The 24134-nt window shown below is 50.5% G+C and overlaps 2 protein-coding genes across 6 annotated transcripts in view; one reads left to right on the top strand and one right to left on the bottom strand.

Moving 5' to 3' along the window:
- LOC107401216 (uncharacterized) overlaps positions 1-8711 on the bottom strand; it is a 385225-nt gene extending 376514 nt beyond the window's left edge. For 3 of the 5 annotated variants that reach the window (XR_013046060.1, XM_076555095.1, XM_076555096.1), the window contains exon 1: positions 8439-8711. The gene's annotated coding sequence lies outside the window, so the exon portion shown is untranslated. The remainder of the gene's footprint in view (positions 1-8438) is intronic. The other 2 variants (XM_042263968.2, XM_076555097.1) reach the window with 1 other exon arrangement.
- A 79-nt stretch (positions 8712-8790) lies between these two features.
- Spry4 (sprouty RTK signaling antagonist 4) lies at positions 8791-23850 on the top strand. The gene is made up of 2 exons (XM_006976921.4): positions 8791-8975; positions 19429-23850. Exon 2 carries the CDS (start codon positions 19476-19478, stop codon positions 20379-20381), a length of 906 nt encoding a protein of 301 aa, XP_006976983.2. The 5' UTR covers positions 8791-8975; positions 19429-19475; the 3' UTR covers positions 20382-23850.
- Positions 23851-24134: the final 284 nt, after the last annotated feature.

The following is a 24134-nucleotide window of genomic DNA, read 5'->3' as shown; positions in this document are numbered from 1 at the left end:
ACTTATTTATGTGTATGAACGATTTGCCTGCATGTATGAATGGCTAGTACTTACAGAGGTCAGAAGAATGCATTGGATCCCCTGAACTGGAGTTATAGATGATTGTGAGTTATCACGTGGGTACTGAGAATTGAACTCAGGTCTTCTGGAAGAACAAATGTTCTTAACTGCTGAGTCATCTCTCCAGCCCTTCTTTTCTCTTTCTGTCTTTCCGTCCGTCCGTCCGTCTGTCCTTCCATCCTTCCTTCCTTCCCAGTGGCTGGGATGCCTTGAGGGCTGACGGAGTTTTGTTCATTTTTGGTTTGAGACAGGGATTCATGTTGCCCAGGCTGGCCTCAAACTGGTTGTGTAGCTACATATGACACGGTATCTGGTTCTCTGTGATTCTGGATCAAACCCAGGGTTTCCTGCATGCTGGGCCAGCCGTCTTCGCACTGAGCCACATCGCCAGCCTGGGGAAAGCTGTTTCTTAATTGGAACTGGCTACACAGCTATGTTCATTTTGTGAGAATTCCCAGGGCTGTACCCTTCTGAGTGTGCCCTACGCTGAATGCACTTATGTTGAATCACACGAAATTGGCATTTTTATACATGAAAAGTGGGTGGATACTGGCAGTCACATATGGTCCAACTTACACATTATACTTCAATAAAAAGATTACTTATGAAAGGAAAAAAAAATTCCTGCCTAGCCGAACTGCTTTCTATGTGGTTCTATAAAAACGGATTTTGAGTAAATCAGGTTTGGTCTCCCTGGGGCTCGTGGGGCTCCTTGGCCGGTGGCCAACAGGCTAAGGGTCAGTTTAAAATCTTCCCTGGGGCCCAGGGCTTCTGACTCTGCTAAAGCCCCCACCCCCTCCACAACAAGGCCCAAGTCCACTGAAGGAAGACAGAACATCCTAAATGTATAACTTGGGCCCCAGGCCTAAGGTGTCCAGGGGCCCAGAACATACAGAGTGACTACTTGGGGGGTCATGAGACTTAACAAACTCCTCTGTTTGGCATTGAGAGGCTCCTGGTCTTCAGAACTTCCCCTGGCCTTGAGCAAAGCTCATCTCCTTCCACCAAATCTGTGATTGCCTTTTTCCTCCAGGACTTTAACCCCTCCTGGCAGTCAGCACCAGGCACCAACTCTCCTCTTCTCACTAGACTAGAAATCAAGGCATTCCTCTACAGCAATGACTGCAGCATCCTCAGGCCCTGGCAAGATGCCTGGTTAGCTGATGTGGCATGAATGGAAGCCAGGCAGATAGAGGGTCTAAAGCACCACTGACCAGTCCAAAAGAAGTCAGCCAGCCCTCATTTCAATTTCTCTATAGAAAGTGAAAGTCAAGCCTAGGCCTTCAGAGGTGCTGACTCCTGGGTTCAGACAGCCAGTCTAGTCCTTTCTTAAGCCTGGGCTTCTGAGGGTCCCATTCTGCTGTGGGAAGAACTGGTTAGGAAGAAGACTCTTACTGAACTAGCCTGTGGGGTGGGGATCATCATGCATTCACACACATTACAATGGGGTTGTTGTGGCCAGGTGGCGGTGGTACACGCCTTTAATCCCAGTACCAGGGAGGCAGAGGCAGGTGATTTCTGAGTTCGAGGCCACCCTGGTCTACAAAACGAGTTCCAGGACAGCCAGAGCTACCCAGAGAAACCCTGCCTCAAAACACAAACAAACAAAAAAGGACAATGAGATTGCTGTGACTAGCTCACTTAAGACCACTCAGAAGCATGCATACCTCAGGCTAGTTCACTCAGCCATTATATCACCTCAGAGTCTGACGTTACTCTAAAGCTTCTGTGATTTGTAAGCAAGGGCTAAGGCACTATTCTTGGCTGGGTTTTGATTCTTAATTTTATTTATTATTATTGTGCATGTGTCCATAATTGTGTGTGTGTGTGTGTGTGTGTGTGTGTGTGTGTGGTGGGGGAAGTACATGAGCTACAGCACAGCACACATGTAGGGAAAAACATGAGACAGCTGTTTCTCTTCTTCCACCATGAGGCTTCCTGAGTAAAATCCTAGCACCCAGGAGGCTGAAGTAGGAGGATTGGAGGCCAGATAGTTTAGACTGGTCTTGTACTTACTCTGCAGCCCAGGCAAGTCTTGGATTGGGGCATCCTCCTGCCTTAGCCTCCCCAGTAGTTATGATTCCAGGCCTGTATCACCAGGACCAGCTAAAAAGAATGCTTCTTTACACACAGCATGCCACTGCCCAGTTTGGCAGAATGAAAATAAAAGTTCTTAGCAGATGCTAGGGGGAAAAAAAAATGGAAACTGTACTTTAAAAACGTTCTTGGGTTCAGCAGTTAAGAGTAGAGAGAGTCGATACCGGATTGGGTTTCCGGCACCCACCTCAAGTGGCTCACCACCATTGACAACTCCAATTCAGGGTACTCAATGCCATCGGGCCCCCTCCGGGTCCAGGCATGCACACGGTACACACACACTCATGCCTGCACACACATGAACACAGAAACAAAGACAAATAAATCGGCAGTTGTTTAAAGTTCTGAGAGAAAGGGAAACTAATGAACTACACCGTCATAACCAAGATCACCACCTTCAAATTTTGCTCCCTCCACAGAACAACTAGAAGATCGTAGAGAACCTATGTAGCTGGCTGCAAGCCAAGTCACCTAAAAAGCAGCATGCCATTTAGCACTCGCACGGCACTGGACAAGATTTAGTCCTGTCCACAGTGGGAGCCCAAGAGACTAATAAGTAGCCCGCATGTTGACACACACCAGCATACCCATCCTGGGGAGACTGAGGCAGGAAAATTCCCAGTTTGAGACCAGCCAAGACTATATAATAAGACCTTTTTTAAATAACCTCCCCCACCCCACTCCACCCTCCCCAAAAGAAAATTCAAGGCCAGGACTGGGGAGAATTTGCCTACTGTGTGCAGCATTGGGTTCCATTGGGGATGGGGTGTTTAAAGTCAACCGCACTGGTCTTGGACTCCAACTCGATCTACCACTGTTGAACCCGGCTCTCCACTAACTCTCCATCTACCTGCCTCAGCATCCCAAGATTTGGGACTACAGATAGTGTGGCACCAAGCCTAATAGTATCCCAGCCTGGCCTGCATTCTGGAGTTCCGGACAACAGGGACACTGTCCCAGGGCCCCAGGCTGTGGCGCCTCATCTGCACTCTGCACGCACGGCTGATACTAACTGCAAGCCCACCACTCTCCGATCGACCAATGAATGGCTTGTTTAATGTCTCTCCCCTATTTAACGATGCTAGCAGCAGGTGCAGGCACAGGAGCGTGTGCGCTCAGGGGGCTCTGCCTCTGTTGCTTAGGACTTGAGAGAAGCTGGAGAGATGTCTACTTAATACGAAACGGTGGGTAACGGAAATGACTATGTATGGCTCCCTCCTGCTCCTCTCTGAGTAGCGGCTCCATGAGGACAGAACCATGTCTGTCTCTTCTACTGTAACCTCAGCGTCTGGTAGTGTGCTTGACCTAAAGGCAATATGCAATCATTTTTAATGGAATTAACACATACATAAGACGATACCTCGGACTTCTTAGCTCTTTCTCCTTCTTTTTGAGACAGGCTCTCATTGTATATAGCCCAGGCTGCCTTCTATTTCACTACATAGCGATGTTGCTCAGGCTAGCCTCAAACTCACAGTCATTCTCCTGCCTCAGCCTACCCAGGGCTAAGAGTGCCAGGACTAAAGGGATGTGTCACAATGGCAGGCTGTTTCCCACCAGCCCCTCCCCACCTTTCTTGTCAGCACTAGGGGTTGAACCTAGGCCGAATGCTCTACCACTAAACTGTATCTCAGCTCTGTTTCAGTTTTTATCTGGAGACAGCATTCTCTAAGTTGCCCAAGCTGGCTTTGAACTCACCCCATAGCTTGAGCAGGATTTGAATTAGCAATCTTTTCCACTCTTAGCCTCCTCCCTAGTTGGGCATTACAAGCCCATACCACTAGCCTTGGCCAGGATATCGTTTTTTTCCAAAGAAACATTACCTGGCCTGGGGATTTTGATGAGTCTTGATTATGTGCAAGTGCAGTATTTGATCCTCGGCATCTCCCCCCCCCCCCCCAACAGGTTTTAAAGAATATTGATGAAAACCAGGCAGTGGCAGCACATGATTTTCATTCCAGCACTTGAGAGGCAGAGGCAGGTAGAGCTCTGAGTTTGAGTCTAACCTGCTCTACAAAAGTGAGTTCCGGATCAACTGGACTATACAGAGAGGCCCAAAAAAAAAGCAAGCCAGGTGTGGTGGTGGTGGTGGTGGTGGTGGTGGTGGTGGTGGTGGTGGTGGTGGTGCACACCTTTAATCCAGCACTAGGGAAGGCAGAGGCAGGTGGATCTCTGTGATTTGGAGGCCAGCCTGTTCCAGAACAGCCAGGGCCATTACACACAGAAACCCTGTCTTGAGAAATAAACAAACAAATAATATATAGCTAAGCATGGAGGTACATGGAGATGAGTTGAGGCAGAAGGATCCAAAGTTGGAGATTAACCTGGGCTACATAATAAAAAGACTAACCTGGGCTACATAATAAAAGACTCCCAAAGCAAAAACAAAAGCCAAAGTAACAAAAAACAAAGTCTAAGGGTGAAAACACTGACCACAGGAGCAGCAAACAGCAAGTGCTCCATAAATGTCTGACATTGACTGGAACTGCCGCCTCTCTTCCCTCTTCAAATGTATCTCCTGGATCCTTGATAAAAGGGCAAAGCCCAGAACTGAAGCCACTCCAGGGCCCTGTCCACCATCTGGAGGCAATGAACTGTATTTGTACCAGCGCTAAGTGGAAAGACTGTGCTCATCAGCATTGGCAGGAGAATGGTTGTTAGACTCTGATGCTAGCAAGAAACAAAACAAAATAAAAAACATAACAAAAATTCACACACAACAACAACAAAAAAACTCAAACCAACCAACCAAACAAACAAAAAAACAAAAAAAACAAACAAAACAAAAATGTTATTCCAGGGGAAACCACTAGGCATTTTGGAATGAGCAGTCAGTTGATTGGGGACAAGACTTGGGCATGTGCACAGCCTACCAGCTGCCCAACCGTACGAGTAAATGTGAGTGAGGTCTTTCACCTTCTAGGAAACAAATGTTTTGATTCCCCCACCATCTTTCGTTCTGTCTTCTTGTTCCCTGTATATCAGCCCCAGGGCTGCTGTTAAGTGAAATCAGGGTGTTTACACCTGCTTAACACCCCTCATCCTTGCACATCACATTGTGGCCAGAGACTTTCTGTTCCAGTTGTCCACATGCCAGGTTTCTGCCTATGTGTGGTGGAGCCTCCACCCATGACGCCTCTGCTTAACACATGCTCTAACCTTCCTTGGACTCATTCTTCAGCCCTCAGTTGCAATTCAAAACCACAGGCTCCTTTCTGAGACACTTCCTGATACCCAAATTGAAATCTGCCACCCATGGGGCTAGGAAGATGGCTCATTCGGTAAAATACTTGCTTTGTATGCTGGCTTGTTTTATGTCAACTTGACACAGGCTAGAATCATTCGAAAGGCAGGAACTTCAGTTGAGAAAAGGCCTCTATAAGATCAGGCCTGCAGGGTCTTAACTAATTTTTCCTTAACCAATTAAAAAATTGATTGATAGGGGAGGGCCTAGCCCACTGTGAATGAAGACACCCCTGGGCTGGTGGTCCTGGGTTTTATAAGAAAGCAGGCTGAACAAGCCATGAAGAGCAAGCCAGTAAGCAGCACCCTTCCACGGCCTCTGCATCAGCTCCTGACTCCAGGTTCCTGCCCTGGCTTCCCTCAATGGACTGTGACTCAGGACAGGAAAGTCAAATTAACCCTTTCCTCCCCGAGTTGCTTGTGTCATGTTCTGGGTTGCAAACCTTGAAATTCAGCACAATTCAGATAGGAACCCTAACTGAGACGCTCTGTAAGCATGAAGAGCGAAGTCTGGATCCCCAAAATCCATATAAAGAAGCCGCTCACATTTGTAATCCTATTGCTGTGGAGGCAGAAACAGGAGGATGCCCGGGGCTGGCGATCCACCCAGTCTAGCTAAGCAGTGAGCTCCAAATTGATTTCAGAGAGAGAGAGAGAGAGAGAGAGAGAGAGAGAGAGAGAGATCCTGTTTCAAAAACCAAATTGAGAGGCTCTGTCAGTGGTTAAGAGCACCTGTTACTCTTGCAAGGGACACAGGTTCAATTCGTATCATCCACACAGGAACTTACAACCATCTGTAACTCCACACCCAGGAATCCCGCACCCCATATTCTGACCTCCAAAGGCACCAGGCATGCACATGGTTTACATACATACATACATGCAGGCGAAACATTCACACACATAAAAGAGAAAATAAATCTACTTCTTTTAAGGAGTAGAAAGAAGACACTCAACAGGACTTCTGTTTTACACACACACACACACACACACACACACACACACACACACACACGCATGTGCACCCTTTTCCTTATACATACATACATACATACATACAAGCATACTCCCCCTTATATGCCTCATTTCCATGAACTCAGAGATGGCTGACTTCTCTCTCTGAGCACTTGCCAGAGATCAAATTGCACTCACTTTGTCTCCTAAAAGAGCTTCACCAGGGCAAGGAGGGACATCTGCCCCCCATGAGCCCCAATCACTGCAGACAGCAGCACACAACAAGCAAATGAATTCCTCTAAACTGCTGCTAATGCCTCTCAGGCATTCTGATCGAACAGTGGGGGGGGGGGGAGCACTGGAACTCCTCCTGATCCCCACCTAGGGCTGGGCATTCTCCCTCCTTAAAACAGGATCACAAAGTGGAACCCTGTCTTTTGGCTAAACCTGTTAATGAAGGAAACAGGGCAGCGTCCCTTCCCCTACATCAGTTTAAAAAGAGTCATTTATTCTCATCCTTGTAACTAGGCAAGGACCATGGGTGAACACCAGCTGGAAAATGTGTCATTGTTTAACTGCTTACATGACTCTAAGAAACCCTACGGTGGAGAGGGAGTTAGACTCAAGGCAGAGAGAACTGGGTTGCAAACCTTGAAATTCAGCACAATTTACCAGTGTTTCTGTTCACCAGATGAAGGACTATTGGCCTCAATTTGCAGATCTGACAAATGGGAATAGTGATAAGTACAAAGGGAAGTCCTGAAGATCTCCCTCCTTGGCTTTGGGTGGAGGTTTTGTCCCAGGAAGGAAGCTCCGTGGGAGAGTCTGTTCCGGCCCCAGGAACTGAGTAAGTGATCATTGAGACGTGAGTCCGAGTGGTAAGAAGGCATTTTACGATAGGACACAGTGACCTTGAGTTCTAGTCTGAACAGCTTGTGATGGGGCCCTAGCCCCAGGCCAGACCTCACCCGTGGGCTGAGTCTTTCAATTGGTTCCTCCGACTACAGCCAAGCGCAGCACTAGGATGGCGTAGGAGGAAAAAACTGCCTCACAACCCATGATGGCCAAACACCAGCAAGATATACCTTGCCGGGGATCCAGACTCAGAGCACCCTCCCGCTCCCCCTTACTGCATCAATTTCATCCCTACTCCAGGCTCCAAGGAGATTACAGGCTTCCCGGTTACTGGGCGGAGCTGGGCCTAATGCTGGAGCGCCCGACTTCAGGAGTCAGGCCTAATGGGGGGCTTCTCTTTTCACCGGCTTCGGACGCCCCCGCCCCCCTCGCCCCCTCCAGCAAAGAAAAGCTCTCTGGCTATTTCCATTCCCTCTGAGCTCAAGAGTCCTGTTATTTAATACCGTGGCCACCCCGGCAGCATCCTGCCGAGGCCTGCTCCACCCATCTACCTGGCCAATTCACCGCTGCTCCCTTTTCTTTGAAGGGGAGCAATCGGGAAAACTGCCTTCTGCAACAAAAGGCACAGGGCAGCAAGATTACAAAGAACAGCGACTTCTGAGGACTGGGAGACAAGGGCCCGAGTAGAGAAGGGGGCACCTAGCCAGGGCAGCAGAGGGCGGGCGGAAGCCCGGGGCATTGCGGACATTACTCTGGGGCGGGAGAGAGGCGGGGTTGAGAGGTGAGGGCCAGGCCTCTGGCTGAGTGGACAGAATCACCCCGGGGGGTACTGGAGCCGGAAGAGGCCTGGCCCAGATACTGTCCACACCCAAGAAATGGGAGGAGGAGTGGTCTGCACTTAGGGAGCCAGATTCACTCAACAACCCCCCACCCTACCCTTCTTTGAAATAGACAAAAGACATTTTCTTAATTTTTGGCAAATGAGGCTGGAAGGTCCCTGCCCCCGACGTCCCCAGGCGCCACTGATCTTGAAAAAGGAGAAGGTTCCCAGTAGGGGGTCCTCTCGCTCCCCCTCCCCATCGCCTGAGGCGACAAGAGATACGCTGATCGAGGTGTGTCCTCCCCCACCCTGCTCTAGGCCCAGAATCCCGAGGCCGCAGCGCCCCCCACCCTCTAGTCACACTGACGGTTCCTGCCCAAGCCCGCAGTGGCGTGAAGGTGGCCTTTACCTCCTCTCGCAGGCTGGGAGGAGGGTACAACCCACGCAGCTGAGCCAGCGGCAGCAGTCGCCGCCGCCCTCCATTCATTAAAAAGAAAAAAAAAAAAAAGGAACAACAACCTCCACCCCTCTTTGTAAAAGAACGACGGCCCCTGGAGGAGCAACAGCCGGCCCCAACAATCACGGGTTAAGCTCTTTTCCGGCCCCCCATTCATAAAAAAAAGAAAAAGGGAAAAAAAAAAAGCGCAGCGCATGCGCGCACGGGGTCGCTTGTGCCCACCCATTCATAGAATCGCGGGCGGCGCGCGTGCGCAGTGGAGCTCTCTGCCCTCCCATTCATAAAAAAGCCATTTTCCCAGGCAAGGGTTGCAACATCGCCGCTGAGGCAGCGAGCAGAGCTGACAGCGGCGGAGCTGGCGCTGCAGGACTCAGGGAGCCTTGCCGGCTCCTCTGACTGGCGTCTGCGAGTACAACAGCGACTGACCCACTCCGGTTCGGGCATTTACATAGACGTGGAGCGATGCTTGTGACTCTGCAGCTCCTCAAAGTAAGTCCATAGCCGATTGGAGATCTGAAAGTACCCCCTCGGTGCCGTGACGCGGCTCCCCACGGGCTGAGGCCAATGGTACGCTATTTCGAGCCGCTTCGGTGTTCCTTCCCTTGGTCTGCGCCTCCTCGAGTCCCTGCGGTACGCCGCAGCTACCAGGCGCGCCCGGCCGGCACGGCGCTGGGGGTGTTCGCTGCCTGGCACTGCCGTTGCCGACCCTGGGCATTGCCAAGTTGGGCTTCCGCGCCCTCTGCGACTCGGGAAACCTTGGTAGTGTCCGGAGTTTGCCTCTGGCCTGGCCTCTTTCCTTCTCCTGCCACTACTCCTTGAGCGCGGAACCCGCAGCCCCGGGCTCGCTCTGGAGCGACCGCTTGGGACTTGGGGGCGCCCTACGTTTGGGCGGCTCGCCCACCCCCGGGCTCCGTGCCCACGGTGCCAGTTGTGCCGTGGGTCTTCCCAGCCCTTCCTCAGGGGCCTATGCTCGACGTAGCTTTTTTCTTTCCCGGTTCCGAGCCGTGGAGGACTAGGTTTCCTCGGCTGCTTCCCCACTGGATGGTCAGCGTGGGGCCGGCCAAGGACTGAGCTTTTCTGCTCCCTCTCCTTGGCGAGGCGGTTCCAGACCGTCTGACCTTTGCTCGGCTGCCTCATTTTATGCTGTGCAACTACCTTGCTTCTTCTTTCCCTAGCCTCTTCTGGGCCCGAGGCTCCTTGGCCATCCGGTACCCCCATATCCTCAGACATCGATCTTTGCCAGGTCCGGGAGCCCCTGGGCCTCTAGTAAGGCTGTGGTGGGGGCTGAAGGTGCGTTTACATAACGCCGGGCGTGTGGGAGCTGGAGGAAGAGGTTGCATGCGTAGGAGAGATAAGGTGCCCACTTTGCCTCCTTGTTGGTATCAGACTTGACAACACGGAGAATAGAGGATAGAGACGGTATGTTCTGAAGAATTTGGAGTCGCCAGAGCCACGGGGGCATTGAGGGGGGTAAGGGAGAAGACGGGCTTGGCCAACCCGGGCAGCTGGAGCTTGGCTTCATCACTGGGGCCACGGCTGTGCCCAGTTCCCCCTCCAAGCAGACGATCAAAAAGCATTTACAGTAGCTGCTCTTGGGCAAGAAGACGGTTTCTCAATTCTTTTGATTGGGGGCTGGGGGTTGTGGGCAGAGGAAGAGGCGAGAGACAGAAAGATGGTTGCATGGCTTGAAGGGCTAAGGGATGGAGTTCTAGGCGACATGGGCTGGAAGGGATTGCATGCAGAGGGGAAAGCTGCTGGCTGGGCATCCATATTGTCAGGCCTGGCTCAGGGCAGAAGGCCTCCTACTGCGCAGGGAATAGGCTCCCCGGAACCCTGCGACGCTGCAAGGAAAAGATAGATTCCTTGGGGTCTTCAGATGCAATGGCAGTCTCCTCTTTAATGTCACCAACCAGTGGTTTGATGCTCCCCATTTTGAGGAGAGGCACGGGGACCTGGGGAGGGCAGGAGCTCGGGCACATCCCCTCTGTGGGTGACCAGTGCAGCAGCCTTCTAACAGGCCTCTACGCAGCACCAAGCTGGAAGGTGAGACCCAGAGCAGTTGGGAAATAGAGGTTTATCAATCTCTTAATAAGTTCCGTCTGGCCTAAGGCCCTACCCAATATTGCACCGCTGGATTTCACAATGTTTGGAGTTCTCGATCTTCACACAAATGGAGCACAAACATTCTGAGATTTTCTGCTTCTAACCCCACGTTAGTGCGGTTGTGGAGATCGTGGATGTGTCCTGAGAGGAAGGACTACAGCTGCTCAGGCTCTTTCTCTGAGGGAAGTTGTAGGGTCGACACCCCTGAGGTGGCATTTCCTCTGTTTCCAGGTCTTTGGGAGGGTCCCTTGGCTCCAGGAAAACCCTCTCCAGGCTGGAGCAGGTGAACTGTGTTAGTGAGCACTTAGATTGCTGAACCCTGAGTGGACGACTAGGTGGAGGGAGGCTTTAAGGACATCCCTTGCTTGTATCCCATCTGAAATTTTAGACCTGAGTTCAAGAGTCTCTTTCCTTCTGGGATATCCATGCCTTCTTGCTGGATCCCACAACCTTGTCCACATTGCCCTCTGAAATGGTAACCTCACCACAGCTTTGGTTCAGCCTGGTGGGAGGAGACAGCACAGACTAGATCCATTCAGGGCAGATGGGAGGCTGGGCATCCACCGTCCTTTCTGCCTGTATCACGTTCCAGAATTGGCAATTTGGAAATCACCCTTTGCCCAGTTCATACTTCATTTTCACTGTCTTGTGAACTTAGCACTATATGTGCCCAGAGGTTTGGCTGGCTTTCTAAAACAACAGAAAACAAATGAAGGCAAATAAGCCATCCAAAATGAAGGGAGAGACAAAACCCATGAACACGCTCCTAAGTGGCTTTTGAAATGTGTCACTCTTTGGATCAGGCATAAGGACTTTAAATTCCAGTCCCTTGCTGTGGTATCCTGCCCTGCTGTGGACTTCTATAACATTTTAAATTTAGTTTTAAGGCAGGTTCTCCTTATGTAGCCCCGGCTTTCCTGGAACTCGCTCTGTAGACGAGGCTGGCCTCAAACTCAAAGAGATCCACCTGCCTCTGCCTCCCAAGTGGGGATTAAAGACTTGTTAGCATGTTTTTTTGTAAATCCATGCCTGGTAGATAAAGCCTGCATGTTGATTACAAGATGGCCTAGGAAGAAGGGCCCTCTTTGGAGTTTTAATTTGGTTCTGATTCTAGGGTATCTGTACTCAGGTAGAACCAAGAGGGAGTTGCATGTGCCCAGCTGAGGGACGATTCCTGCCACCTACTCAGTCTACTAGGATGTTTGGAGCTTGGGGAGTAGACTGAACAGGGTTTCTTGTTTGCTAACTGGCTTGCTTGTTTTGAAACAGGGTCTTGATTTGTAGGCACAGGCTAACCCTGAACACACACACACACACACACACACACACACCTCCCCAGAGCTGAGGACCGAACCTAGGGCCTTGCACTTGCTAGGCAAGCACTCTACCACTGAGCTAAATCCCCAACCCCAATCCTGAACTCTTAAAATTTTACTTTATTATATGCATAAATCGAGTGCACATGCATACTTCCATGTGAATGCAATTGCCCACAGAAGTCAGGCATTGGATGCCCCGGAGCTGGAATTAACAGACTAAAGTTATCAGACTAAAGTTTTAACAGCTGCCTAAAGTTGGCGCTGGAAACTAACCTTAGGTCCTCTGGAAGACCAGTATGTGCTCTTAATAGCTAAGCCATCTCTCTGGCCCCATAACCTTACTCTTTTTTTTTCTTTTTTAGAGACAGGGTTTCTCTGTGAACAATCCTGGGCTGTCCCAGACCTCGATTTTGTAGACTAGGCCGGCCTCGAACTCGTAGAGAGATCCACCTGCCTCTGCCTCCCGAGTGCTGGGACTAAAGGTGTGCGCCACCGCCAACTAGCAGAGGTTCTTAATCTCCCTGCCTCCTGTAATCTTGAGTGCTGGCTTTACAGATGTGCCACCTTGCTGAGTTATGGCAGGGTTTTTGTTTATTATTGTTTTTGGAGACAAGGTCTTGGCTGGCCTGAAACCCGCCTGGGAGACAAGCTGCATCCAGCTTGGGAGTAGAGTCCTCCTGCCTCTGCCTCTGGAGTGTGGGCATTACAAGCAGGCAGGCTGCACCGTGCCCAGTTTATAACGGGGTTTTTAAATAAGGGGTGGCGCGAGAGTGGAGAAGAACACAGTGACTCGTGGCGATAGGTTTTGGTAAGGAGACAGCGACTAAAGCTGGGGAAACTGTTACGGGTCCTTTCGGACTAGGCAAGGGCTGGTAAGCCTGGGCCTTAGGGGTGAGCAAACTCCCAGAGCCCGTGGGACCAGGGGCAGCCAGTAGGGCTTGTTTGTGGCTAGGACCAAGGCAAGTTCACTGTTAATCTGTACTCTTAGGGGAGAGTCTAGTCTTAAGGACCTTTTGAATAAGAGGCACAGGAAGTAGAGGGTGCTGTGTGATTTAAAAGGTGGGGGGTATTGGTTCTCAGGGAGCTGGGGCTACCCTGCAGATCTGGACAGCTGACTAGGTTGGGGAATGTGTCGGCGACATGTGGCCAAGCTTAAGAGGCCCCGCTGTTCAGCTGTGATGGGGGTGGTTCTTTCCAAAGAAGGGCCTCCAGTCAGTGGAGGAAGCGAGGAAGCAAGGCGCTGTAGAGAGAGGCACAGATGTTCTAGGTCCAGTGGAGGAAGGGAAGGGGCCCTGGGGCAGGTGGCCCAGTTGCACCAGAGCCGTTTTCCTTACCCGTCTGTTTCTGGCTGGGAAAGGGGGAAGTCATTTCCTGTTCAATCCCAAGGGTAAACTAAAAATCTATTGTCAGTTCTGTCTCTTGGTGGAGGTTGGGGAGACAATAAGACCATCTTGGTGATGTCTAAAAGGCCTTTCAAGGGGCTGGGGGGGGGGTCTGCAAGCGTCTGGTCACATTCTACACTTTGGCCTGACCAATTCCTGAGTGGTGCTGCTGGTTAGCAGGCCCCATCTAGGGCCCTTCCTTTGTGGCATGGCTTCCAATCTCTCTTAATGGGGTACTGGGCAGACACAAGTATATGGGTGCACAGATAGCAAAGCAGAAGCTTGGAGCTGGTTAAAATTGCTCAAAAGACAAGGAAAGGGAAAGGGGCTGAAAACTGGTGATGGGTGATGGGACAAAGGATGACGGACCACTGTTTCCTTTTGTGATTCCCTAACATGGCCAGCTGTGAACTCGCTAATGCTGGTAAAGTAGGAAGTGGGTAAAGGTGTGTCCTCAAACAAATTCAGCTGCTCAGAGGCATTCTGCTTCCTTCCACTGGGCCTCCACAAATTGGCTTCCCCCATAAGGCCTGGCTTTCCCTACCCCCTTCTCTTAAGGGTCTTTTTAAAAGCAATAAGTCACCATCTGGCTATAGCTTAATTAACTAAACTGGGTTAGTGTCACAAAGGACCAGGCAATGGTGTTGCAGAGGGGCGGCCGGCTCTCGGGCAGCCTAAGGACCTTTATTGTGACTTTAAAGGGTTAAACAACCTTCTGTGGAAGAGCCCGCTAAGACTGAATGGGCAGCACAGAAACTGCCCATTCATTCGGAGCTTCTTGCCAGCTTCTCATTCGCTGACTTGGAGATTTTAAAGTACAACGGGCAGATTTTCCCAATATTTCCCAGCTGTCCTTCCCAGGGTAAATCCAGGGAAGGGTGGCCAGACTGTGTGGACATTTAACATTGCCTCTTGATTCTTTTCATGCAGCCTGTGTCTAGGTCCCTCCCTGCAGGCAGTGAGGGTCAAGACAGGCAGCTTCGAGCTGCCAGACCAAGCAGCCGCCGCAGATTGAGGGACTGTGCGATGGGAAGGGGGTGGGGTGGGTAGCTTGCTGATTCATCAGCCTCGCCAACTCCTTGAGCCTGGCTCTTCCCTCCTCTCCCCTCCACACCTGCACTGGAAACTCTATCATCAGAGATGCCCCAGGAACCCCCCAGAGTTGAACTTGATAGGTGAAAAGGGAGGGGATCCCGTTTCACACCAGGATTTCCTTTTCCTTTAAGGATGGTTACAGTGAAATCCTGTAAGGGAGATCCATTGGGGTAAAGGTGAAAACATTCAGTGACAGAAAAGATTGCCCAAAAAACCCTATCTGGAGTCATTTATCTGCTGGTTGGGTTACTGAACCTCTCAGCACCCCCACTTACCACAAGGTTGGTGGCTAAGGGGGGGGCACTGAAGGACCCATGGCTAGGAAAATGATTGGCACTTGTACATTTTCCATGGGTCCCTAGGGGTAGGGAAGGCTTCCACAAGTCATTGTTAGCTAGGGCTCCGTGTCTGTTTCAGCCACAGGGTCACAGGACTAGAGACGAGTCCTGCCCTGATCACTTGCTCTACCCCTGTGATCCTTTGTGTGTGTGTGTGTGTGTGTGTGTGTGTGTGTGTGTGTGTGTGTGTGTGTGAGAGAGAGAGAGAGAGAGAGAGAGAGAGAGAGAGAGAGAATGCATGTGTCTATGTATGCCACACATACCTGGTGTTCTTAGAATGGTTGCCATCAGATTTCCCCAGAATCAGAAATACACATGATTTGTGAGCTACCGTGTGGGTGCTGGAGACTAAACCCAGAATTTCTGCAAGAACAGCAAGCGCTCTTAATTAGGGAACCGTTTCTCTAGTCCATTTGCCTTGTCATTGGCGGTGGGCACGGGGTCTTTCCTTGAACTTAGTGATGCCCTAGTGGCAGGACTGGCCAATGAGCTGAAGGGATCCTCCTGTCCCCACTTTACCTTATAGATGTGACAAAACTGTGCTTTGGGGACCAGAACTTCAGGCCTCCTGCTTGCGTGGCAAGCAAGCACTGCGCTGACCGGTCATCTCCGTGGCCCTATGCTTGCATTTCTAACTCCAGAAGGGAAGCTATTCCCTATGGTGATGGTGAGGATCACCTGAGGATTAACTGAGAAAATAAAGCACTTTGGGCGCAGCAGAGAGCCTGGCTCCCAGAAGTGTTCCATAAATATTAGTCATTTCTAGTAATTAGCTGCTGCTGCTGTTGTTTTTGTTATTATTATTGTTGTTGTTGTTGTTATTATTATTATTATTATTATTATTGGAGGGAAGGTGAAAGTGTTCCTTCTTATGCTAATCCTCTGGCTGTGAGATCCTTCCTAGGCTTAAGTGCAGGGTTGGCGTCATTTCCATCCAGAATCTTCCAAATTGACCATCAAGTTCTTCCCCAGCAGCTTACGGAGGCAAAGCCTCCTGTCCCATTTATATTATATAAATCTCTTCCTTCCTTGGAGGAGAAGCGGAGGTGCCTATTAAAGTGCACTTAACACCTGCGGGGATGCACAAACTGAGGGGTGGAAATGTCCCGGGGTGGAGACTGATCTTGGAAGTAGAACTCAGACTGGGGGTGGGGGGCGGTGTTGCTGGGTGGGGAGTAGCCCAGGAGCTGTGCTTGAGGGGTTATCAAACAGGCAGTTTAGGAAGTTGTTTTTCTTTTTCGGCCACATCAATTCAGTAGAGGCTGGGGCAGGCCTAAGCAAGTGTGAGCCGCGGCTCTCCGAGCCAGCCCTTCGGTTTTGCTGAGATGGTGGCTGGAAGGGGTTCAGGGTTCTGGTAGGGAGATGCCTTTTGAAATGTGTCTTCTGGAACCAAATGTCAGATGTGCGTGTCCTGAGAGAGCTGAGTCACTGGGGGCCAAGATCCCACACTCTCTAGGCTGGCCTCATTTGCCAGCCCAGATGTTGACAGCTGCCTCTGGAGGGTGATGGGGGGGGGGGGCGCAGTAGCCTCCCTGCCTACTACCGTGGCTGCTCCAAACTGGCTTGCTGATGGGGCTTTTGCATGCCTTGGAGAGTCTGCTTGCTGATCCCAGGGCCTGTTAAACATCCTTGAAAGTTGCCTAAGGCTTTTTGCTTCATCAGCAAGAAATGCAGCTGTTTTTAAAGAGAATTGGTTAACCTGCCTGGCAAAGCAGAGTGGGGGAATCGGTTTGCCTCTGTCTGTGCCTAGCAGTACCTTTTCTTTCTCCTGTAGTCAGTCCTGGACTTGGTTCTGAGATAAAACTCTAGCTACAAGGGCCAATATGAAGCTACTTGAAGATTCCACATCTTTTTGTTGGCAGGTATTCCCAACCTGGGCTTTCTGGAATCATTGTCCAAGGAAGAAGGTTCTGACTTGAGACAATCCTTGGCTAGCACCTGACGAGTCTGATCTGTGACAGACACTTTATGCCAAATTAACAAGTTTTTCCTTTAACCAAAGACCCCACAACTAGAACCTGGGGCTTCTAACTTAACATTTTTTTGTAGAGGCAAGGCCTTGGGAACCTCTTGGAACAAGTGTATTAGCTGAAAGGTAGCATTCCTTAGAGGGATGCTCTCCACGATACTTCTACCCAGCCCTGATCACAGCAGTTCACTTAAAGCTGCCTTGACAAGGGCCTAGTTAGTCTTTGGTAGAAAGCCTGCCAGGTGGTTGAGGAGGCTTTCGACTCATAGGTGATGCTCTGAACTGTGTATAGGGGCTCATTCCTTTAATTGTAGCAATTGGTAAGCTGAGGAATGAGGACTTCTGTAGCCCAGCCTGGACAATTACATAATAAGTTTCAGACCAACCTAAGATGTTATATGAATGTCTTGTCTTAAAAAATAATTAAAAGGTTAAAAAAAAAAAGTTCTGATTTCACTGAAAAGAACTTTGTGGCCCCTGCCATTATGTAGACTCTTACCCAAGACAGACAGGGAAATAGTATACAAAGAAATACCTGTCGGGACAATAGTTAGTTCCCTGTGTGAATGGGAACTGTCTGGTGACTGAACCGTTGACCCTTGTAGAAAAGATGTGATGTTTTTTGCATTTAGCGGCATAGATGATGTACAGATGAATGCTGTGGATAACCTTCTTTCTATCCCTTTCATGAACTTTCTATTTAGAGCTAGCTGTGTTTATTTCATGCCGACTAGAAGCATCCAAGAAAACGCTTCAACTATTTGTAACCAAACCCTAGTCTCCAAGCAGAGGCAAGCACAGTTGTGCCTTCCCATCAGCCTCTTCTCTCCGCCACCACCAACACTTGACTCTAGTTTTACTTCCAGGGAGCCAAGTGTCACTCTCCTGTGATACTGAGATGGACTAACAGTCCCAGCAAGAGGGGTAAACGGAACTAGAAACCTATTTCACATTCCCTTGGCAACGCCTTTGATGCGAGATAAACTTAGTTGAGAGACATGAGCTCTCATTAGCATCTTGAAAAGGCATTTACAGAAACACCGCCCTTAACACTGAGGACCTCAGTGTGTGTTGTCTTGATGGAGACTCCTCTTCCCTTTCTCCATCCTTCCCGCCCCCAGTCCCTTGAAGTTCTTTGTGGAATCTTCCCAGAGTGTAATCTTTCCTTTGGATTCCAAATTGTGTCTCCTCTGGGCAGAGGTCCTGGCCTTCCGCTGCTATTTCTTTAAATTGATCTCCATCCGAATTCCAAATGTAAAGGTCAGCAGGCAAGGAAATGGCACTTCTAATAGAAAACAATGTGCACTTTCTAAATTTGAACCAAGCCGTTTCCGCTCTTTGATTTAAGTGACTTCCTGGGTTTCCGTGTCAGGCGCTGCAGTTGAATCTCTGGCCGGATGCCAACTTAAAATTGCACTCTCTCAGTGAAATTAGAAACTGATCCAGGGTTGCCTTAGCTATTCTAGTAAATAGCATTTAGTCTGAATGTTCAGCTCAGCACTTGGAAATGGGTGATGTGAGTGCCCCTTGAGAGGATTTCCCATGTAGGTTGTCGGGAGCTCACCTACCCAAGGGGCTTATTGGCTGCTGGAGGTTACCACTCTTGGAAGCAGGAGTCATAGGTTAATAATGTCCCGGATGAGTGAGCATCAGATGCAGCCCTTCTCTTCTTAGTTCCCAAAATGAAGGCTTTTGCTTATCCAGCTGGTGAGCTCAAAGGGAGCACACAGGAGCTGTTGTATTGACCACATACATACACGGTCCTCGGTGCCCAGTCCAGTTCCTACGGGACTTAGGAAGTGTTTATGTAGGGAGTCAAAAATGGTTATATTTTGAGATAGTGATGGGTTGTTTAGTGCTTTCTATGTGTGCAGGTATCAGGTGTGTGTTTTTCCCTTTAGTCCTTGCAAGAACCCTCTTGACAGCCACAAAACTAAGGCATAAGCCATAGATGCAGCTTGGGCCCTAGCACTCACCACTGCAGAGGCAGGTGGATCTCTGTGAGTTCAACCTGTTAAATATCATGAGTTGAAAGCCAGCCCAGGGCTACACAGTGAGACCCTCCACCTGCACCCCACACACACACACTCGGGGGAGTGAGATGGCTCATTTGGTTGATACAGGCGCTTGTTCACAAGCCTGGGGACCTCCGTTCCCTCATTGTCACACACAAAGGTGGAAGAAGAGAGAGGGATTGTTCCCCGAGAGAAGTAACTCTGACCTTCACATGCATCCAAAATAATTTAGAAGGAAGTTGTAGTGTGTGTTCACAGCAGCACTTGTTAGGCCTAAAGTGTTCCGTTTTTTGTTTTGTTTTTGAGACGGGCTCTTGCTCTGTAGGCAGGCTGGTCTCAAATTCACAGCTGCCTCTCTGCTTCCACCTTCCAAATTCTGGAATTCTAGGCCTATGCTACCATGCCTGACCGACCTGTTCTTTACCTCACCCAGTGGTGCTGATGACCATAGCAAGAACCTGTAGCATACTCAGAGAGCGATCCACCTACCACCAAGTTGCCCCCCAGCCCAATAGATGTTACTTCTACTGCTGTGATTCTCTGTAGTAGTGACCATTTAAGCCTTGGGAATCGCTAGGACGTTTCGTTCGCTGAAGAAATTTGGTTCCATTTCATTTAGGGGCTCCCAAGGCCTGATATAAGATTGAGGGGAGAGGAGGTATTAACAGGCCATATTGATGCGCAGGAATCCATTTTCTCTTTTTCCTTCCTTCCCTCCCAGGACCCCTAGAAGCCTGTCTATCGGTGCAGTCCAGGACCGCCAGCCTCATGGAGCCCCCGATCCCGCAGGGCGCCTCCCCTTTGACTCCCAGCTCCGGCATGGTGCAGCCCCTCCTTGACGGCCGAGTGGCCCACAGCCGGCTCCAGCACCCACTCACCATCTTACCCATTGACCAGATGAAGACCAGCCACGTGGAGAACGACTACATAGACAATCCTAGCCTGGTGGCCCCTTCCATGGGTCCCAAGCGGACCCGGGGTGGGCCCCCAGAGCTGGCCCCCACCCCTGCCCGCTGCGACCAGGATGTCACTCACCACTGGATCTCCTTCAGCGGGCGGCCCAGCTCTGTGAGCAGCAGCAGCAGCACCTCCTCAGACCAGAGGCTGCTCGACCACATGGCTCCACCGCCCGTGGCTGAGCAGGCTTCGCCCAGGGCTGTGCGCCTCCAGCCCAAGGCGGTCCACTGTAAGCCACTGGACCTCAAGGGCCCAGCAGCTCCGCCAGAGCTGGATAAGCACTTCTTGCTGTGTGAGGCCTGTGGGAAGTGTAAGTGCAAGGAATGTTCGTCCCCTCGGACGTTGCCCTCCTGCTGGGTCTGCAACCAGGAGTGCCTGTGCTCGGCCCAGACCCTGGTCAACTATGGCACGTGCATGTGCCTCGTACAAGGCATCTTCTACCATTGCACCAACGAGGATGATGAGGGCTCCTGCGCTGACCATCCCTGCTCCTGCTCCCGCTCCAACTGCTGTGCCCGCTGGTCCTTCATGGGTGCCCTCTCTCTGGTGCTGCCCTGTTTGCTGTGCTACCTGCCAGCCACGGGCTGTGTCAAGCTGGCCCAACATGGCTATGACCGCCTGAGACGTCCTGGTTGCCGCTGCAAGCATACGAACAGTGTCATCTGCAAGGCAGCCAGCGGTGACCCCAAGGCCAGCAGGTCCGACAAGCCTTTCTGACACTGCCCTTGGAAACATGGTCCCTCCTGCCAGTCTCCTAAGGCTGACCTTGCTCATCTGTCCTCTCCTAAACCCTAGATTGAGAAGAAGCCAGGCAGAGAGACCACTGCCACCCAGCCTAGAGTCCCCAAAAGGATGAAGATGCACTTTGGGGTTTTCATGTTCTTGAAACTTTACGTCAAGCAGCAGTGATAGCATCGGGGTGTGCTGGTTTGGGATGTGGTTTTCCTATTTCAGAAGACGGAACACAGATGTGGACACAATCCGGAAGTTCGGCTGCTCAGTGGCCTTCCCAGCTCCTCCTCAATCTCTCCCTCCCACTTTGCTTTTGTCTGTGGCTCCTGCTGGAGCCTCCTGCCTGGGAGGAACAGTTAGTGGAAGGTGGGATACCTCGAGGAAGACCCTCAGAGCCTTGACTTCTGCCTTCTCTTCCTCTGTCCATGCCTGTTGGCCTTGGCCTCTTGGGAAGGTGCGCTGTAGCAATTCCTGCTGTATGGACTTTGATAGCTGAGAACAAAAATCACCCGGAGCCACAGGATGGATAAGGAGCCGCGGGGCCGTGTGTTCCTCCTAGCTTCAATCACTAACTTGGGGGTGTCCACTCATCACACCATCCTCTGCTTAACGGAGTCACGGACTGGCCTGCCTGCTGTGTGTCCCGAGCGCTCTCTACTCAGATTCTCTGCAGAAACTTGCTGGGTTAAGAGGGCCAGGGCGACACAAGCGAGACCAAATATCATTTTGCCAATGAGTCTGAGGCTGTGGTCTCTGGATCCAGTCACGATGTTTTTACATGTTTAATTAAACTAGATGCTAATGGTGTTTAAACAACAATAATAATACAACAACTTGCTTCCTTTTGGGCCACCCCCAGGAAGGGCTGATTTCAAAATCTGGGGGGCAAGCAACCTCAAGGAGCATAATTCCCCTTGCCCGTCAAGAATGGCGAAGAAGAGGCCGCACCTCCCATTGGCAGAATGACAGTTGAGCCGAGCTGGGGTTGGGTTTTCTTCGGATTCTGCTGCTTGCTGTCGTAGCCTTTTGTGTATAGTGATGTGTCTGTCTTTATGTAAATAGAGAGAGGATGAACAGAGTCTATTTTAGTGTTAGGAGGCCCCGGTGTGGAAGTCAGAGGAACTCAGAGAGGGTGGGGAACAGTTCTCCAGGGGCTGCTGGACTTTGAGCCCCACTTTTGTGCGCCGCACAAACCCCGCCCCTCCCGACAGCCCCCCAAAGACGTAGCAACTCTTTCTCTCACGGTGCTAAAGGACTCAGAAAGTGCAGCACGTCCAGTGGGTAGGTACTTGTTGCATGCAAAAAGCTATAGTTGTCTCTGGTCCTTGCCCCTCCGCTGTTGTGTGGGGTTTTTGCTTTGTGTGGTATTTTGTCCCCCATCCCTGCCTCTTAAATGATGCGAGAAATGGCCTGGGTCAGAAGAGGCGCCCCAGGGGCCATTGGAAAAGCATTAGGCAAAAATCATGTGTAGCGTTTCTGGCTCTTCGTGCGGGACCAGAGCTGCCCCCCGGGAAGGAGGCCAGCAGGCAGGTAGCTATGAGTAGCTTGTACCTAATGCTCTTTCTCAAGGATTCACCCCCCCCAACCCAACCCCACCTTGGAAACTAGTTGTAACACCTTATGATTTAGAATAAGTTAATTGTAACCATAGGTATTTATTGATTGGAGGAAGGGAGGGTTTTGTTTTCAGCTTTATTTATGTAACATTTACTGGCTTGTAAAAGGCAAGTATAAAATATGGCATCTTCATTCCCTGGCTAACCCATCTAGCTGCCCTTGCCACAGTCAGCTTGCCATGTTCTTGCACAGATCAGAAGGAAAGAAAATGGAAGACCGAAACACATTTAGCCAACCACTTACACTAATTGAATGTATTAGAAGCTTGCAGAAGGGGCTGCAGATGCTTGCCTCAGATGAGGCATGTGGAGGGAAGCCCCCCAAAAAAACGATAGCACACACGAGCACCCTTTCTAAAGCCTGGGAGCTTTGCCCGGGGTCCCTCCCTCAATTTGTCTCCACAGGACATTTGACCCAGTGGCAAGTTGCACTTTGGTGATCTTGGTCTCGACACCTCTGTGGACAGTTGAGTTAAATAAGCCGTGTATTGCGTACATGCACACGTGACACTTACACACTGACCCTCCACCACACAGACCCTGTTTCCTGGCAACCCCTCCCGGACCCTGACTTTGTGTACATAGCTGTAAACACGGATTTTTATGGGTTTTGGTTTGCTCCCCTCCCCCGCCTTGTTTTGGCTTGCGAATGATGTCTACAGAGCTCTCCCTCCCCCCCAGGAGTTTACCCTGGGGCCCACTTGCTTGGTGGTAAAGGGGAGGGCTGAAGGAAGAAGCATCCTTGATTTCCTCAGCTCTATTGCTTCTCTCTGGCTTCCCGGCAAACACCTACACTTGGCAAAGAATGCATAATAAAAAGTGGTAGTGTGCCCACGGGGCCCCACCCTCTTCCCGGGCTAGTCAGCTGGCACTGAGTCCAGGCCCTCGCTGCAGCTGCCTCAGACCGGTGGCTTGCTGTCTTTAGCAGCTTGCTTGGCTGGGTTATAGCTCTTCAAAAGGTCCAGCTGGTTCTCACTCACTTCTAGACCTGGGGTCAGTGACAGTTGTACCTGGAGCTGAGGATGTCATCCAAGACAGTTCCTAACAACTACCCTGGCTACTTAGGTTTCCACAGCAGTCCTGTGAGCACATTGGGCTAGCACAGCCTTCCAAGGTACAGTCAAGGCCCCTGAGGCCAGCGGGAACAAAGGGAACAAAGAACGGTCCTCACTGTTACCTTGGGCACTTGCCCACTGATGGAGTTCTTTGAGCTTGGTCAGTCTGCTTTGGTCAGTCCGCTTTGGTGGAGCCCTCAGCTGGATCACAACCCCGAAGGGACAACCGATACAAAGTTGGTCTTGGGCCGGAATCCAGGTCGTCACTTTGAAGCAACATGGTCTCCAGTGCTATTCCAAGAAATGTCTGAGGTGCGTGGGCAGCATAGATTTGCACTGTACAACTTACTAGAACGTCCGAGGCTTCACCAGCCTCCTGGTTTGTGCATATGATGAGAAGTTCCACGCCCTTCCTGCTCTGTAACAGTGGATGTCAAGCCCGTGTTTCCATTTTTGCTGTGGGTGCCTGCCGCTGCTTTCTTGGCTTTCTCTTGCTGTCCCATGGTTGATCACGTTAGCAGCAAGCAGTAGGGCTGTGCCCAGCACCCACTCCAGTGCATCCGTTTCTTTTCTCCCCCACTATAGCCCCTTCTCACCCCACCACAAAAGTTACCACAGAAGGTTTCCTTTGTAAAAAAATATTTATTTTGAAGCTCTATTTTAATAGTATTTATTTTAGAAAGTCTACTATTGTAAGAGTTCTTCTGTTTGTGAAGAAAAAACAAGTTAAAAACTGAATGTACTGATCTAGAAGATATCTATAAATATATATTGTTCAATATACATATGACTGCCATTCTCATGTGTTCCGTTGCCTGGCGTCCGCACTCAGCAGAAGTTCCCCGCATGTCAGAACTCTAAGCCACATGAGCACGTGCACACAATGGGCTGGGTGTCCGGACTGGGGAGACCCTCATCTACCTCTAGGATAATCTGAAGGCCACTGAAGAATGTTGTACTTCTAGTGAAACGTTGTGGATCACCTGTCCCCACGGGGTGTATGGGGTTTGGGTTTTCTGGTTACTTCTTGAGAGAACCTTGCTATATCAAGATAATGTTAGTTAAGT

This window comes from Peromyscus maniculatus, chromosome 19, assembly GCF_049852395.1.
Source record: "Peromyscus maniculatus bairdii isolate BWxNUB_F1_BW_parent chromosome 19, HU_Pman_BW_mat_3.1, whole genome shotgun sequence".
Lineage (NCBI taxonomy): Eukaryota > Metazoa > Chordata > Mammalia > Rodentia > Cricetidae > Peromyscus > Peromyscus maniculatus.
The sequence above is the reverse complement of the archived record's forward strand: the minus strand, read 5'-3'. Positions and strand labels throughout refer to the sequence as shown.